Source organism: Oncorhynchus tshawytscha, unplaced genomic scaffold (assembly GCF_018296145.1).
Source record: "Oncorhynchus tshawytscha isolate Ot180627B unplaced genomic scaffold, Otsh_v2.0 Un_contig_4327_pilon_pilon, whole genome shotgun sequence".
Taxonomy (NCBI): Eukaryota; Metazoa; Chordata; class Actinopteri; order Salmoniformes; family Salmonidae; genus Oncorhynchus; species Oncorhynchus tshawytscha.
Genome location: NW_024609802.1, coordinates 113,827 through 131,657, shown reverse-complemented (window position 1 = coordinate 131,657; position 17,831 = coordinate 113,827). Strand labels below are relative to the sequence as shown.

Sequence of the window (17,831 nt, the reverse complement as noted above, 5' to 3'; positions counted from 1 at the left end):
ATGATGGCTGACAGGAAATACATTTCTTTATCAATAGCAATTTGTCCAGGTTAGTGCCTGGGCCCGACTGTAAAGACCAGCCAGATCAACAACGATGACCCGTAAAGCTGTTTTACTAATGATTACACCACGGTATTAAGAGGGACACACACACACACACCGTTGGAGAGCATGCATGCTGGCAAACAGCTTACAGATGATTCCTTTTTAATTTTGAATGACTGTTGTTCATAAAAAGTAACAAAAAGCACCTGAAACAGTGAAGAGGTAAACCAAATAAGTGGAGGACTTGAGGCAGTCTGAGCGAGCCCACAGCGACATCACCATCATAAAGAACAGAATTAATTGCAGGCCTCAATTTACACTCAAATTGGTACAGTAGGTTTACTTCTCTGAATAGAGGTCCATACGCAACACACATTTACGTCAATACAAGACAAAACAACTCAAAAACTAAACAATGATCTTTGTTCCTGTGAATAGCCTCCCTTAAACATGCCTCAAAAAACCTTAATAGCCATAGTCTAATGCTAGCGCCTCCCATTCACTCTTTTGGGGCATTTCCCATCCATACTGTAATAGCAGCTACATTAAGCGCTAGGCTAAACGACTTCGTCATTCACTGGTAAGTCTTTGGAGCCCATCCAGTACCATTAGAGGGGAATGATGTGTTTATCAGACTTGATGGGACATGCACCTGCTCTATTGTGGCGAAGAGGGGAGGAAAAGGGAGTTTCACACCCCAAATGGCACCCTATTTCCTACATAGTGCACTACTTTTGACCAGAGTGCAATAGCTACACCTGTGGGCCCTGGTCAAAAGTAGTGCACTATATAGTGAATAGGGAGCCATTTGGGATGCCGACGAGAAGTGGGGAAGGCGCTGGGAAGGAAGTCACGATGCCTCATCAAGGCTGGCTAATAGATCACCCACTCAGCGCCCAGGAAATTACATCTCGATGGCGCCCTCTCCCAGGCATGATTAATTGAGCCCCAAAAAAAGGAGGTAAGGGGGACGAAATAAACGCTGATGTGCTTCGGAAGATAAATAGATTGAACATGTGGGAGAAGGGATGAATCTGACCTTTTTTACTATTAATGGAACACAGAACTGGCAGGGAGTTTCTGCAGAAGTGTGCTTTCTCTCCCATTCTTCTGGAATCAGGAAACTATATAGTACATTCAGAAAGTATTCACACACAATGACTTTTCCACAGTTTGTTGTGTTCCAAAGTGAGATTAAAATGGATTTAATTGCCATTTGTCGTCAATGATGTAGACCAAATACTCTAAAGTCAAAGAAAAATTCTCACATATGTTTAAAATAATTATAATTATATGAAAAGTAAAACACTAATATACTGCATCTTGATTATATAAGTACTCAACCATGTTAGAATCACCTTTGGCAGCGATTACAGCTGTGAGTCTTTCTGGGTAAGTCTAAGAGCATTACACACCTGGAATGTGCAACATTTTCCCATTATCATTTTCAAAATTCTTCAAGCTCTGTCAAATTGGTCAAAAAAAAGTAAAAACAAACTCAGCCAATCAGGAACATTCACTGTCTTCTTGGTAAGCAACATCAGCGCAGATTTGGCCTTGTGTTTCAGGTTATTGTCCTGCTGAAAGGTGAATAAATCTCCCAGTGTCTGGTGGAAAACAGACTGAACTAAGTTACGTTTCTTTTTTTATCCTGAAAAACTCTCCAGTCCTAAAAGATTAAAAATAATACCCATAGCATGATGCAGCCACCACTATGCTTGAAAATATGGAGAGTGGTACTCAGTAATGTGTTATATTAGATTTGCCTCAAACATTACACTTTGTATTCAGGAAAACTGAATTGCTTTGCCACATTTTTTGCAGTATTACTTCTGATGCATGTTTTGGAATATTTTTATTCTGTACAATCTTCCTTCTTTTCACTCTGTCAATAAGGTTCATCTCGTGGAGTAAATACAATGTTGTTGATCCAACCCCAGTTTTAATCACAACCATTAAACTTTGCAAAGGTTTTAAAGTCACCATTGGCGTCATGGTAAAATCCCGGAGCGGTTTTCTTTCTGAGTTAGGAAGGAGTCTGTATCTTTGTAGTGACTGTGTGTATTGATACACCATCCAAAGTGTAATTAATAACTTCACCGTGCTCAAAGGGATATTCAATGTCTAATTTGCTTATTTGTTACCCCTCTACCAACAGGTGCCCTTCTTTGCAAGTCATTGGAAACCTCCCTGGTCTTTGTGGCTGAATGTGTTTGAAATTCACTGCTCGACTGAGGGACCTTAGCGATAAATGTATGTGTGGGGGACAGAGATGAGGTAGTCATTTAAAAATCATGTTAAACAATATTATTGCACACAGAGTGAGTCCATGCAACTTATGAGGTGAATAGTTAAGCACATGTTTCCTACTGAAGGTATTTAGGCCTGCCATAACAAAGGTGTTGAATACTTACTGACACAAGACATGTCAGCTTTTCATTTCTTATTCAATTTGGCAAATTCTCAAAAAACATCATTCCAATTTGAAATGGGGCATTGTGTGTAGGCCAGTGACAACAAATCTCAATTTAATCCATTTTAAATTCAGGCTGTAACACAACAAAATGTGGAAAAAGTCAGGGGGTGTGAATACTTTCTGAAGGCACTGAGAATAAAGCATGAAAAACCCTTGATATATTTTTACACATTTATTTTACGAAGTCAATATGTATTCATTGACAATGTTTTGGCGTCAAACTGGTGGCTGTTATGAAAAACATCAATAGTTGGAAGAGTTGCAGTTGAAGTATTATTCAAATATAAATGACCAAAAAGACGATGCGATTGCCATAGATTTTCTGTTAATGACCACTATTACTGAAGATTCCAGTAACTTTGGTAAATTACCATTGGCTTCACAACCCTTCAAAGAACGCAACAAACCAAAGGACAAATCAGAGAAGTAGAGGGTGTGGCTCAGTCCCATAGAGGTTAATGGAAGGGCTATGGTCAGGGGTGGGGCTTAGACAGGATACATTCCAACACCTACTGCATTGTTTTGTATGAGGCTGTTCGAGGACAGTTACTGTACTACAGTGGACAGGTAAAGCTGATGTGGTGGTGTTTAACCATGGTGGTTCATAGGGACGTGTGTGTGTGTGTCTCACCATGCTTGCAGCTCCTGCTCAGCCTTCACCCTCTCCTTCAACAGGCCTTTCTGCAGATCCTCTGTGATCTTCTTCCTCAGCTCCTCTTCATCAACTATAGGAGAGAGACAGACAGATAGGCCAGGGTGAGGCATTGTGGACCAGTGTGTGACATGTACTGTATGATGTACCCGTTTACCATGCGTATGTTGACAAGCTGTGGGCAATAAAACATGGTGTGTGTTCTGTGAGGGTAGTAAGGTGGGACTGGCCTCTCATGCTCTCTAGCCTTATGAGCTATGCCGCCAGAAGAGACGAGGCCTATGCAGCCAGAAGAGAGGAGGGCTATACAGCCAGAAGAGAGGAGGCCTATACAGCCAGAAGAGAGGAGGGCTATACAGCCAGAAGAGAGGAGGGCTATACAGCCAGAAGAGAGGAGGGCTATACAGCCAGAAGAGAGGAGGCCTAGCCAGAAGAGAGGAGGCCTATACAGCCAGGCCTATACAGCCAGAAGAGATACAGCCAGAAGAGGGAGGCCAGCCAGAAGAGAGGAGGCCTATACAGCCAGAAGAGAGGAGGCCTATACAGCCAGAAGAGAGGAGGGCTATACAGCCAGAAGAGAGGAGGGCCAGCCAGAAGAGAGGAGGGCCTATATGCAGCCAGAAGAGAGGAGGGAGGCCAGCCAAGAGAGGAGGCCTATGCAGCCAGAAGAGAGGAGGCCTATACAGCCAGAAGAGAGGAGGCCTATGCAGCCAGAAGAGAGGAGCCAGAAGAGAGGAGGCCTATGCCAGAAGAGAGAGAGGCCTATGCAGCCAGAAGAGAGGAGGCCTATGCAGCCAGAAGAGATACAGCCAGAAGAGGGAGGCTATACAGCCAGAAGAGGGAGGCCTATGCAGCCAGAAGGAGGCCTATGCAGCCAGAAGAGGAGGCCTATACAGCCAGAAGAGAGGAGGCCTATACAGCCAGAAGAGAGGAGGAGGCCAGAAGAGAGGAGAAGAGAGGAGGGCTATGCCAGAAGAGAGGAGGGCTATACAGCCAGAAGAGAGGAGGGCTATACAGCCAGAAGAGAGGAGGGCTATGCAGCCAGAAGCTATAGCCAGAAGAGAGGAGGCCTATGCAGCCAGCAGCCAGAAGAGAGGAGGCTATACAGCCAGAAGAGAGGAGGGCTATACAGCCAGAAGAGAGGAGGCCAGCCAGAAGAGGAGGAGCTATACAGCCAGAAGAGAGGAGGGCTATACAGCCAGAAGAGAGGAGGGCTATACAGCCAGAAGAGAGGAGGGCTATACAGCCAGAAGAGAGGAGGGCTATACAGCCAGAAGAGAGGCCAGAGGAGGAGGCTATACAGCCAGAAGAGAGGAGGGCTATACAGCCAGAAGAGAGGAGGGCTATACAGCCAGAAGAGAGGAGGGCTAAGATACAGCCAGAAGAGAGGAGGGCTATAGCCAGAAGAGAGGAGGGCTTAGCCAGGAGGCAGCCAGAGAAGAGAGGAGGCCTATACAGCCAGAAGAGAGGAGGGCTATACAGCCAGAAGAGAGGAGGCCTATACAGCCAGAAGAGAGGAGGGCTATACAGCCAGAAGAGAGGAGGGCTATGCAGCCAGAAGAGAGGAGGGCTATGCAGCCAGAAGAGAGGAGGGCTATACAGCCAGAAGAGAGGAGGGCTATACAGCCAGAAGAGAGGAGGGCTATGCAGCCAGAAGAGAGGAGGGCTATACAGAGAAGAGAGGAGGGCTATGCAGACAGAAGAGAGGAGGGCTATACAGACAGAAGAGAGGAGGGCTATACAGAGATTAGAGGAGAGCTATGCAGACAGAGAAGGGGAGAAGGGAGGGTTAGATCTGCCACGCACCACCAATCACCTGCGCTATTAAAACCTCATCACACAACCTCCCCACACATTTTTTTATAGCTTTACTTTTCCCCCAATCTCCTTGTATTTATGTTACTGGCATCATGGCATGTTTGACCGTGTGTCTTCTTGGTCCTATCTTGGCAGGTAATTAAGCATGAAAGTAAGACGTGGGGCGAGCTAAGAGGCCAAAACGTGCTCTGAAGGCAGAAGTGCCATGCGGTGTGTCGGTGCAGCAGCAGCACTGCAGTGCTGGGAGAGAGAGAGAGAGAGAGAGGGGTGTGTGCTTACAGATGACTCAAGTGAGACTGGCGCATTACAGAGAGATGGGATAATCGCCATCGTCAGAGAGCCTGTTATTACCAGGTAGACCCGGTCGCAGTGTAACGGTGAAGGACACACACCGAAATTGGCTGGCTGGCTAACTCTCATTTGCTGAACAAGTGGAACACCTATAATCTCTAACACACTGTAGAGCAGAGCAGGAAAAGCCCTCGGAGACTGTTTGTGACTGGAGCTTGTTTACAGCCCAGGTTCTCGTCTTCTGGGTACCCCTCCCCCTTCGGTCCTGAGAAGGATAGGACCTCAAATAAAAATCCCCTCTAATGGGGGGGATAGAGGAAAGAGAGGGAGAGGAACAGACAGGGATAGAGGGATGAGTGTAGGAGGGAGGAAAATGAGGCATGAAGCCTCTCTCCAATTCCCTGGATCTGTGGTTCAGTCAGCTTCACTTGAGAGATGTCGGCATGGCGCTTCCGTGTGTGTGTGTGTGTGTGTGTGTGCGCGCATGCGGAGTACCCCCTAGGAGTGCAGGAGTCTCAGTCTCTACTGAGTTAATTAAACTCTCAGACTAACAGAGCCCAGGCACAAGCAGGTGTCCTTCCCTGTGTTAGCTAAATAGTGCATAAAAGTCAACCTGACTCATTACTAAGACCCCTCCTTGCTTCAGGTGAGTCATTATCTCAGACCAGATTGACACATTAAAATAGACGAGCATGCTATTGCAGCCCTGTATAATTCTAACGGGGCCTTAAGTCAATGGGAACTTTTATGTTCCCTTTGAGTATCAACGAAGGTGTCTACCACCTCACCTCCTGTCTTTCCTGTGCCCTCTACTGATTGTCGCATCCATAAAAACAGCGGCTAGATTCCTCCCAAAAGAAAGTGTCAAAAGGAGGGTCTAAGTACCTTATACTGCCACTTCTCATCAAGGCCAAGAATAGCTTCTTGTTACCGTGACGATGCCCGGGCTCAATACCATATTTCTCTGCGGGAAAGGCATTAATCAAACAGTGGGTTGAGGTAATGGATGCCGGGGTTAGGAGCCCCTCCATGCATCATCTCTCCGGGACGCTGATATTTGATAAGTGAATTAAAGATACGGATCTTAAAACAGAAAAGGGCTCCACAGGTCCTCTGGAGTCCCAGCCTGCTGAAAGTAAAGTCAATCCTATTTCTCCTGCTCTGTCTAACCACCTGCCTCTCTTTGGATCTCCTTCCCCTTTCTGTCTCTCCTCCCATCTCTTTTCCTTCCTCTCCCTCCAACCTAATTTCAGAGAACAGAATGAGAGTGTAAAGGCGGGTGGACAGAGAGCCGTCTGTAGAAACTTGGAGAGAGAATGCAAAGGGAATGTTGTCATGTTGTGCAAAAAAACATGCGGCAAAGAGTGTATTCTTCAGTGTTCAGGGCTCTCTAGAGGGTGGTGTGACCTGGCCAACACATCACTGACCATCTGAAATGGTCTCTCTAGAGGGTGGTGTGACCTGGCCAACACATCACTGACCATCTGAAATGGTCTCTCTAGAGGGTGGTGTGACCTGGCCAACACATCACTGACCATCTGAAATGGTCGCTCTAGAGGGTGGTGTGACCTGGCCAACACATCACTGACCATCTGAAATGGTCGCTCTAGAGGGTGGTGTGACCTGGCCAACACATCACTGACCATCTGAAATGGTCTCTCTAGAGGGTGGTGTGACCTGGCCAACACATCACTGACCATCTGAAATGGTCTCTCTAGAGGGTGGTGTGACCTGGCCAACACATCACTGACCATCTGAAATGGTCTCTCTAGAGGGTGGTGTGACCTGGCCAACACATCACTGACCATCTGAAATGGGCTCTCTAGAGGGTGGTGTGACCTGGCCGAAACAGAAACTGTCTCCCAATCTCAAGGCCTTCAGACTGCTAAATAGCCATCACTAGCCAGCTACCACCCGGTTACTCAACCCTGCACCTTAGAGGCTGCTGCCCGATATACATAGAATCACTGGGCACTTAATAATGGAACACTAGTCTCTTGTTTACATACTGCTTTAATCATCTCATATGTATATACTGTATTCTATTCTACTGTATGTTAGTCAATGCCACTCCGACATTGCGCAATCTGATATTCATATATTTCTTAATTCCATTCTTTCAGATGTGTGTATTGTTAGATATTACTGCATTGTTGTAGCTTGGAACACAAGCATTTCGCTACACCAGCAATAACATATGCTAAATATGTTACTGACCAATAAAATATAATTTGATTGTGATGACGCTAATCAGTCGAGAACGTTTGATAACATGGTAAACAAATGTCTGCAATCCCTTCAATTGATCCTGAAAGAGAGTAGGCCCAGCACACCTGGCACCAAGAATACATCAGAAACACTACCTGTCGAGCAAACTGCTGACAGCAACCAACACATAATCTGAAGGAGGCTGAGAGAGTGTTGGAAGACTACAGAGAAATAAACCTGTGTAATCGGTCTAGACTGGAATCCATTTTACAGCCTCCCCAGACTACACTTACATTATCATTGGATGTTATGTAGCGTTTGGCCTGACTCAACAGTTCTGGTGGTCTTACACAATTTTGTGAAGACTATGGACCAAACTGTGTAGGTCTGCAATTACAACCCTCCTCATCATCATTATACCCCCTGTTCCTCCTGTACTTCCCTACTCCGAGGAAAAGGGAGTCAGCCGTAAAATGGGTTCTGATAGGATAAACATGTCAAGGGTCCTTCGGGCACTCCATCGGCTTGGCAGGGGTCAGACAATTCCAGATCAACAGAGCCCCCGTGTCAATCCTGAGTAGGACATGGAAATGTTAAAGAGATTAAAAACTCATCTTTGAGATTTTTTCCCCCGTCACCCCCTAAACCCCGGTGAGAAAAACACAACTAGAAAGGAGCTCTTTCTAGGCAAAGGGAGATAGACGGGAGGCAAATTGTGTTTCTCATCAGACATTTCATTAACCCCGTGACCTGCATAGAGGGCATAATCTGTAACATTACCACTTCTGCACGCCTCACACTCACCTCCAAGATGCAGACGTTTCCAACACCTTCAAAAAGAAAAACTACCCTCGTAGCCGCTGTCTCGTGCAAAAACGTCCATCTATTCATTCCACCGACTCGCTCCCCCACCTACGCCTGTAATTTAATCACAAGAATAACTTATCACTTCCCATTTGATGATGAAGACCAGGGAAGCCATTTTAGAGGGAGAATTATGCGATGGCAGGTGTTTTATACCGCTCATCTTACACCTCTCTCTCTCTAGTCATCTTTAAGCAGGCTATTAGGCCGTGCTAGCCAGTGTGTGGGCGCAGGAGTATGAATATTTATAACCTGCATAGAGCAGTGTAGGAGGCTCAACCTTGACCATACTGTAATCAGCACACACACGCGACGAGGCCGTGATTTAGAGACAGCCAAGAGGTCTAACTCCATACCACCACTCATGGGCACACAATCAACACCCCCCACCCTCCCCTCATTAAATTGCAACCTTCATGAAAATGTGGTATTGGGCTCGAGCCTTGGTGACTGTTTAACAAGACAGCAGAGTTTTTCCAAAAAGACAAGACGCGATCGATACGCCAAGTTGACGTTTTCCTGTTGAGTGCATTTAAACAGTGTATAAAACATTAGGAACACCTCTTTCCATGACAGACCAGTTGAAAGCTATGATCCCTTATTGATGTCACCTGTTAAATCCACTTCAATCAGTGTAGATGAAGGGGAGGAGACGAGATAAAGAACATGGATTGTGTATGTGTGCCATTCAGTGTGTGAATGGTCAAGACAAAAGATTTAAGTGGTCTTGAACGGGGTATGGTAGTAGGTGCCAGGCGCACTGGTTTGAATGTGTTAACAACTACAACACTGCTGGGTTCGTCATGGCCAAAAGTTCCCCTTGTGTATCAAGAATGGCCCACCACCCAAAGGACATCCAGACAATCTCACACAACTATAGGAAGCATTGGGCCAGCATCGCTGTGGAACGCTTTCGACACCTTGTAGTCTATGCCCGACAAATTGAGGCTGTTCGGAGGGCAAAATCATTATTAGGAAGGTGTTCCTAATGCTTTGTGCACTAAGTGTATAATGAACATGGGACAACCTTGAAAACACGTACCCTTTCTTTCAATGCCGACTTACATCACTGTGCTTGTAGGCCACCCATGTAGGCCACCCATGTAGGCCACCCATGTAGGCCACCCATGTAGGCCACCCATGTAGGCCACACATGTAGGCCACACATGTAGGCCACACATGTAGGCCACCCATGTTGAGAAGAATTTGAAGCCGTCACAAGAACACAACGAATGAAGGTTATAGCACTATAGAAAAGCTCCACGTGTCCTGCAGTCATCTAGTAACCAAACCACCATGCACCTGACGAACCCCTGACGTTAAAAAATATATAGTACTTTCTACCACACATACTGAGGGAAGGAAGAGGAGAGAGAGAAATCTTTCTCCTCCAACTCAAAGCTCATTAGTCAGATGTGAGTGTTATTACTGTCTGGTGATGTGGGCAGGAACAGAACACAACTCTTACTCTGATTGCAATGGTAACCTGTGTGGAAATTAATATGCAGCTCTGCATTACCTAACATACCAACTTAGGTAAGTTAGGAGAGAAACTGACTCACTCATGCACCAAAACGTACAACTTGATTTGTACTTGGTTACAGTGACTTATTGATGCGTCTGGGGTCTGTTACTTTCACCTAAATTCAAAAAGACATGTGGTCCAGCCGTGACCCGTATCGAAAGATGTGGAGCTCAATCAACGGTTTAAAAAAAAAACTACACTGACAAAAACACGAGCTGCAATTAGGCTAGCTTCGCTAGAGCTCCTTGGTGACCTTTGCCCCATCTCAAATGTCAAGTCTGGACATACTGTATACATACTGTACTGGGGCAGCAGGTAGTCTAGTGGTTAGGGTGGCGAGCCAGCAACCAAAAGTCTGGACATACTGTATACATACTGTACTGGGGCAGCAGGTAGTCTAGTGGTTAGGGTGGCGAGCCAGCAACCAAAAGTCTGGACATACTGTATACATACTGTACTGGGGCAGCAGGTAGTCTAGTGGTTAGGGTGGCGAGCCAGCAACCAAAAGTTTGAAAATTAGAATCCCAGGTCAAACTGGAAAAATCTGGCAGGAACTGAGCTGGCAACCTGAGGGTTGCTGGTATCAAATCCTACATGCCATTTCCTGCCATTGTGCTCTTGAGCAAGGCACTTTACCCCCCATAACAAGAGCTCCCTGCGTGTCCAGTGTTGCATCCTACCGCACCTCTCCAAAACCTGTATTGGTATGTATGCATGTGTGTGTCTTAAAAAGCAGAAGTCAGATTTCAGTTAGACCTTCTGTGCAATTAACCAATAAAGTGATCTTAATGATGATGATGAATAGGGTGAAAAAGACACGCAAGGCATAATAGACCTCATCTGTTAGTACTATAAACAAGGGTCCTTTACTAACCGAAAAGGTGCAAACATTTAAATAGAAAAAAAAAATAAGTATTACCTTTTGAAGACACTAAAGACAATTCTTAAAATGTTGCTTTTTAAGTGGAAATAGCTGACATTTTTTCCTTCAATAATACACAATCCCCCAAAAAACAGTTCATACAAATCCATGATCAAAAAAATGTAGTGAGACATTGCCGTGTTTATCTTTTAATCTGCAAAGCAATTAACGTGTACAATAGGGAGTGATTTTTAGACAGACAGAAAAACGGAGAGCGATTGCGTGAATGGCCGGGCGCTAATGAAAACAGATTTATACAAAAGTGTTTTTGTTAAGAATGTGTGAGTAGCATAACACAAGACCAATTGTATTAACAATGTCCTCAAGTAGAGAGCCCAAACAGCATATTAAGAAAGACCTGATAGCGTTAACTTACAGTACAGCATGTCTGACAGTTGATAAGTGGCTTGGGAGTTTTTCTAGGGAGATTTCTATTCCAGATTAACACTTAAGCAGAAAACGCACGCCCACAGCCTTTTCATAATGATGCCCGGCTGGTTTGTTGTGTGAAACTGAGGAGGTGTTGTTTTAATCACCAGAGGCAGCGCAGCGTGCCTTTAAGATGGCCACTTTTTAATTATCACACCCATTGTGTGCCGTCAAGGATGGGGAAACCTCTTCGCCCACCGTTGTCATCATCTGTGACGGAACCTCCCATGTCCCCATCGTTTCCTGCCTTACCTTCAACAGTCCTTTCCCTATGGTGAAAACCTGATACACTACGATACCAGTGTAAGATGACCCTTAACACGCAAGATGCAAAGCAGCCCTAAGCAAATGGGCTAGTGGAGGGAAAGAATGCATCATATTTAACAGTGAAAAACAGTCAATTTGAGGATTTCCACAAAACAGAGGAGGAAAAAAGGGCAATGGTTTCAGCTGCCTAGTGGGCTAAAATATAGGAAATGGGCTTAAGTGCGGCATCAATTCATTAACTTTATTACAAGTAAGAATTAATCGTTTCATTAGCGCTTTGGCGATGCCAATGAATCATAATACCAGAGGCCACTGTGAGCGGAATACTGAGAACGAAGACTAATTACAATCAGAGGGGAGAGAACATTTGTGCTGTATGCGTGGGCTGACTTAAAAGTAAGGTCAAGATTCCCAAATGATCACTGAGTACAGATCCCAAAAGCTGGACTTCTAACCCACTGAACAGTGTGATGCCTGGGGTCATGACTGTGACCTGCTGTGTGAACATGTCAATTTAAGTCAAATTGCTTTAGCTCATTTCAGAGGAAGTGGAGGCAGCAGTACGAATGACCACCTCTGAATTAGTTACGAGGTGGTCAAATACCAGCACACAGTGCAATAATCCAACTGAACCAGTAAATTAACTGACAGTCTCATTGACAGTTTGAGTGGTGTGAATGAATGCATGTATGTCATATAAGCATGGTTCCACCGAGAGCCTTATGGCTGTACACTATAGACCCTTTATCAGACACGACATACTGACGTCATACTGTTTTGTGGAAACTCTTGGCAGCAGTAAGAAAGCATCGACATCTGCGCATATTCAACATAGCCTAGATTTACATTTTTATTACTTCTAAACCCCCAAAAAATTGCAAAGACGTTTTGATTATTGCTTGAACTCACTGAGATTATATTTGGTTGTGATCTTTAAAAAATTATTATTTTGGATGCAGCGGTTGTTAGCTAGAATGCTAACACTCATTGATATAGGATGTAGCAAAAGCTAGCCAAGGAGCCATTTTACTGGTTGAAGCTGAAGTGTTTTTTAAGTATAAATGCAGTTGATTTGTGATGATGACAAACATAGTAAGCAGGACAGTCATATAAGCCTTAAAATCCAATTATAATCCAAAAGTAGTGTGAAATGCACTCAAGCAACATGTAAAGAATTATTTTGCTGCCGTTCTTTAACAACTCCCCCCTTGTTCTGCCACCAACTTGCGTGCGGCAATGTTTGTAAACACAGAAAGGAGATGTCTGTACGCCATAGTAGAACTCACCTGCATGTGCTGCTGGCGGTGCTACCGCCACTGGTTCTGGCTCTGGGGTGGGAGGAGGAAGAGGGGAGCCAACAACTTCCACTGGTTCTGGGGCGGGAGGAGGAGCAAAAGCTTCCACTGGGGGCTGAGGAGGAGGGGCAATGGGTTCACAAGGGGTAGGAGCAATGAATTCAGCTGGGGGAGGAGGCGGAGCAATGGGTTTGACTGTAGGCTGCAGGGAGAAAGCTTCCATTGGAGGAGCAGCAGACTCAACAGCAGGGGAGGAGATGGATGCCAATGAAGAGGAAAGGGGAGGAGGAGCAATGGGTTCAATTACAGGAGGGGGAGGAGGTGCAATGGGAGGAGCAGAAGCAACAGGTTTGATTACAGGAGGAAGAGCAACGGGTTCGATTACAGGAGGAAGAACAACGGGTTCGATTACAGGAGGAAGAACAACGGGTTCGATTACAGGAGGAAGAACAACGGGTTCGATTACAGGAGGAAGAACAACAGGTTCGATTACAGGAGGAAGAGCAACAGGTTCGATTACAGGAGGAAGAACAACGGGTTCGATTACAGGAGGAAGAACAACGGGTTCGATTACAGGAGGAAGAACAACGGGTTCGATTACAGGAGGAAGAACAACAGGTTCGATTACAGGAGGAAGAGCAACAGGTTCGATTACAGGAGGAAGAACAACGGGTTCGATTACAGGAGGAAGAGCAACGGGTTCGATTACAGGAGGAAGAACAACGGGTTCGATTACAGGAGGAAGAGCAACGGGTTCGATTACAGGAGGAAGAGCAACGGGTTCGATTACAGGAGGAAGAGCAACAGGTTCGATTACAGGAGGAAGAACAACGGGTTCGATTACAGGAGGATCAGCAACAGGTTTGATTACAGGAGGATCAGCAACAGGTTTGATTACAGGAGGAGGTGCAGGGATGGTATTGCGTTCCACAGCAACAGGAGCGGGAACAGGGATGGGGGCCAGGGGTTCAACCTGCGGTGGGAGGGTTACCTGCTCAACAGATGCAGGTGGTGGAGGGGATGCCACAGGCTTTAAAGCAGCTAAGGTAGGAGGCGGGATCACCATGTCAATGATGGTCGGAGCTGCTACCTGTTCCATGGGGGGTGGAGGTGGAGCCACTACTTCAGTGACAGGTGCAGGAGGTTGAGGTGGTAGTGCGATGGGTTCTATGGGTGGAACAGGGGGTGGGACCTGTGGAAGGGAGGGGGGAAGAAGGGGAGCTATGGGCTCCCTCATTCGGTTGATGACATTCTCAGAGAGCTGCAGAAGAGAGAGAAGAGCAATAAGTGAGCGAAAACCAACAGGAGAGAAAAAAGCACAACTAACAAGGATATCAGATCTGAGCAACACTAAACACTTCAACTGAACCACACTCCAAAGTCTAAAAGGCAAGTTCTCACAATTTACTTGCCAACCTCAGCCAACTTAATCACACAAGGCTACAACTCTAGGTGAACTAGCTCTATTACATCAGCCTGAGCAGTGTTACCCCAATATGCATTTAGCAGTGGCACACACCGCTGCTAAAATGTGTCCACCTCCCCAATTAGTTAGGCCTAGGCTAGCCTTGATCATGACCCCCTGTTCCATTACATAACATATAGGATTGATAGACGAAGGCATCGGTTTGAACAGGAGTTGCTTGAGGTTTGGTTTTGGAAGCTTTGAAATCATTTCAAAAAACAAAAAGGTTCAATAGATACACACCTCGATAGGGTCTCCATGTTACAGCACTGGTTTATGGAAGACTAGAGGTTGCCACCGGTGTTAATTAGCTATCAAGCAACTCTGGAAGTGTAGTTTGGTCAAATGGCAGCACCCATAGCTGTATGGATCTGTGCAGACCTGCTACAGTAAGTGTATATTTTACATTTGAAAGATTCTTCCTTGCTGATAAAAGGGACATGTCTTTCAAAAGCCGTATCACAAGCGATGATTATTGACATTTCTAAATGTTAAATCACAGTGTCTTGATTGTGGTTGGCTGAAAACTGTAGAACGAAGACAGAATGCTGCCATTGTAGAACACTGCTTGTGATATGTGGGTGTACAATCTACAACCTTAAGGTATGTTTTGTTTATTGATGCACGTGTGGCAAGAATGCAGAAGGAAAACACCCCCACACACCAGCAGATTATTCCACGTAAACATTGTCCTGAGTCTTCTAGCAACAAGGTGCTTCACAATAGGCATTTTCGTGCCAACTAGTCTTTACTTGAAACTAAACTAAAGCCTCTCAACCTATATTTAACTTCAATTGGCACGCAGGGTCCATTGCAACAGTTAAACACTTATCAGCTTACACGTCAGACAGAAAATTCACGACACGTGTTTTGCATGACATGGATTTAATGGTGCAACATGGATTAAACTAATGTTAATTACAAGGTCATAAAATACAAGTATTATCTATTATAAACTAAATGTCGTCATTACTAATAACTAGGTCTAGCTGTATCCAGTCATTCATAATTTAGACAACGCGAGGCCATTGCATAAGCCCCAGTGTCAAACTGACAGCAAAGTTAGCTAGCCTAGCTACCATAACAAACGTTACTCTGGCATAACATTGCCTATTTGTTTGGTAATAATATAATAATATTATAATAATGCAGTCAGTCGTTCCTATCATTTTTAACGCGCTTCAATACTTCCGAGCAGCATTTGGTTATGCAGTACCTCATTGTTGTCATCCTTTCAGTACTCACCCTTATGCCCTTCACAACTGTGATGTTGTCATTTTCATCCGACTCAAAGGAGACGCGGCGCCTGCTATTGTTCGCTCCCATCTCTGACTACAATCAGCGGAAGTGATACCTAACTGCATGCAATGGAAATTGTTGTCATCCACCTGTTTTTAGCCAAAATTGTCAAGTCGCACACCGAGGACAGGGAGCTACAGGGCCGCACGCACGGAAACACTTCCGTAGCATTTCAGCTGTCCAATAAAGGCTGCGTTTATTGGAGGTAAGAATACGTCTTGTGCAACAGAGGTGTCCATTGGTTGGGGAATATTTTAAGAGCCAAACGGATCATTATCGTGCACTTTCAATTCTGTATGCAAACACATTAACCAACAAATAAATAGATAATTGGGAGAAGAAAGAAGACATGATGTAAACCACTCAAAATAAATACAACACATTATAGTTATATATATATATATATATATATATATATATATATATAGGTCTTTAAAACCATACAATTGGTAATCAGTTTGGATTATACTTAGACTATCTGTCATATTCACTGCTGTTCAATGGTCATTTCAATTGGCCTAATGATTTTGGGAAAAATAAATGCATAAATAGCTTCATCAGCTAAAACTCTATCAAACCCCATCAAACCCAAGCTAAGGTTATTTTATTAAATTGTCTATGTTTTTGTTGTCATTTCAGTCTTTGTAAACAAACAATGTACAAATTTAAAATATGTTGAAAACTGTCAATGATGCATGGACAATCAGTCCTTGCACCTATAATCTAGGTCCATCTTTGAATTTGACACTGGTAACATTTCTCCATCCCTCAGCTTCATAGCAAAACACAGAGGTGAATTCCAAATAGACTACTAGACCTATGCATATAGCTTTCAATGAGAGCGCAGCAAGGCAATCCGTGCATATGTGGGTTTGTAGTAAAGTTTTTAGAATCTTGGGAGCGTATGGTTTTGTCAGGTATTAAACCGGGGATAGTGAAAAAATAGGGGACAACACTTTTTGTTTATTAAATCCGTTTTTTATTTTTGTTAAGCAGACAGAAGCAAAGCACAACCTTTCACAGCTGTGTGATCTAGAGGCAGAAACTGTCCTATTTCCCCTAACCCTTAACCCTAATCCTTCACACCTAACCCTAACCCTTAACCCTAATCCTTCACACCTAACCCTAACCCTTAACCCTAATCCTTCACACCTAACCCTTAACCCTAATCCTTCACACCTAACCCTTAACCCTAATCCTTCACACCTAACCCTAACCCTAACCCTAATCCTTCACACCTAACCCTTAACCCTAATCCTTCACACCTAACCCTAATCCTTCACACCTAACCCTAATCCTTCACACCTAACCCTAACCCTTAACCCTAATCCTTCACACCTAACCCTAACCCTTAACCCTAATCCTTCACACCTAACCCTAACCCTCCCTAATCCTTCACCCCTTAACCCTAACCCTAACCCTTAACCCTAATCCTTCACACCTAATAACCCTAACCCTAACCTTCACACCTAACCCTAACCCTTACCTAATCCTCACACCTAACCTAACCCTAACCCTAATCCTTCCACCTAACCCTAACCCTAATCCTTCACACCTAACCCCCTAACCCTAAACCCTAAACCTTCACACCTAACCCTAACCCTAACCCTAATCCCACACCTAATCCTTAACCCCCTAATCCTTCACCTAACCCTAACCCTTAACCCTAATCCTTCACACCTAACCCTAACCCTTAACCCTAATCCTTCAATAATCCTTCACACCTAACCCTAACCCTAACCCTAATCCTTCAACCCTAACCCTTAACCCTAATCCTTCACACCTAACCCTAACCCTTAACCCTAATCCTTAACCCCTAACCCTAACCCTCCTTCACACCTAACCCTAACCCCTAATCCTTCACACCTAACCCTAACCCTAAACCCTAATCCTTCACACCTAACCCTAACCCTAACCCTAACCCTAATCCTTCACACCTAACCCTAACCCCCTAACCTAATCCTTCAACCTAACCCTAACCCTTAACCCTAATCCTTCACACCTAACCCTAACCCTAACCCTAATAACCCCCTAATCCTTCCTTCACACCTAACCCTAACCCCCTAATCCTTCAACCCCCTAATCCTTCACACCTAACCCTAATCCTTCACCCTAATCCTTCAACCCCCTAACCCTAACCCTAATCCTTCACACCTAACCCTAACCCTAACCCTAACCCTAACCCTAACCCTTCCCTAATCCTTCACACCTAACCCTAACCCTTAACCCTAATCCTTCACACCTAACACCTAACCCTAACCCCTTAACCCTAATC

At 44.8% G+C, this 17,831-nt stretch overlaps 1 protein-coding gene across 6 annotated transcripts in view; it reads right to left on the bottom strand.

Moving 5' to 3' along the window:
- chchd3a (coiled-coil-helix-coiled-coil-helix domain containing 3a) overlaps positions 1–15,741 on the bottom strand; it is a 96,014-nt gene extending 80,273 nt beyond the window's left edge. For 3 of the 6 annotated variants that reach the window (XM_042318331.1, XM_042318330.1, XM_042318332.1), the window contains exons 1-4: positions 15,503–15,739; positions 13,784–14,053; positions 12,784–12,994; positions 3,153–3,246 (exon numbers count right to left, since the gene is read on the bottom strand). In XM_042318331.1, the coding sequence (XP_042174265.1) occupies positions 3,153–3,246; positions 12,784–12,994; positions 13,784–14,053; positions 15,503–15,583 (656 nt within the window). In that variant the 5' untranslated portion in view covers positions 15,584–15,739. Of the gene's footprint in view, positions 1–3,152; positions 3,247–12,783; positions 12,995–13,783; positions 14,054–15,502 lie in introns of all 6 variants that reach the window. The other 3 variants (XM_042318329.1, XM_042318334.1, XM_042318333.1) reach the window with 3 other exon arrangements.
- Between the last annotated feature and the right edge of the window lie 2,090 nt (positions 15,742–17,831).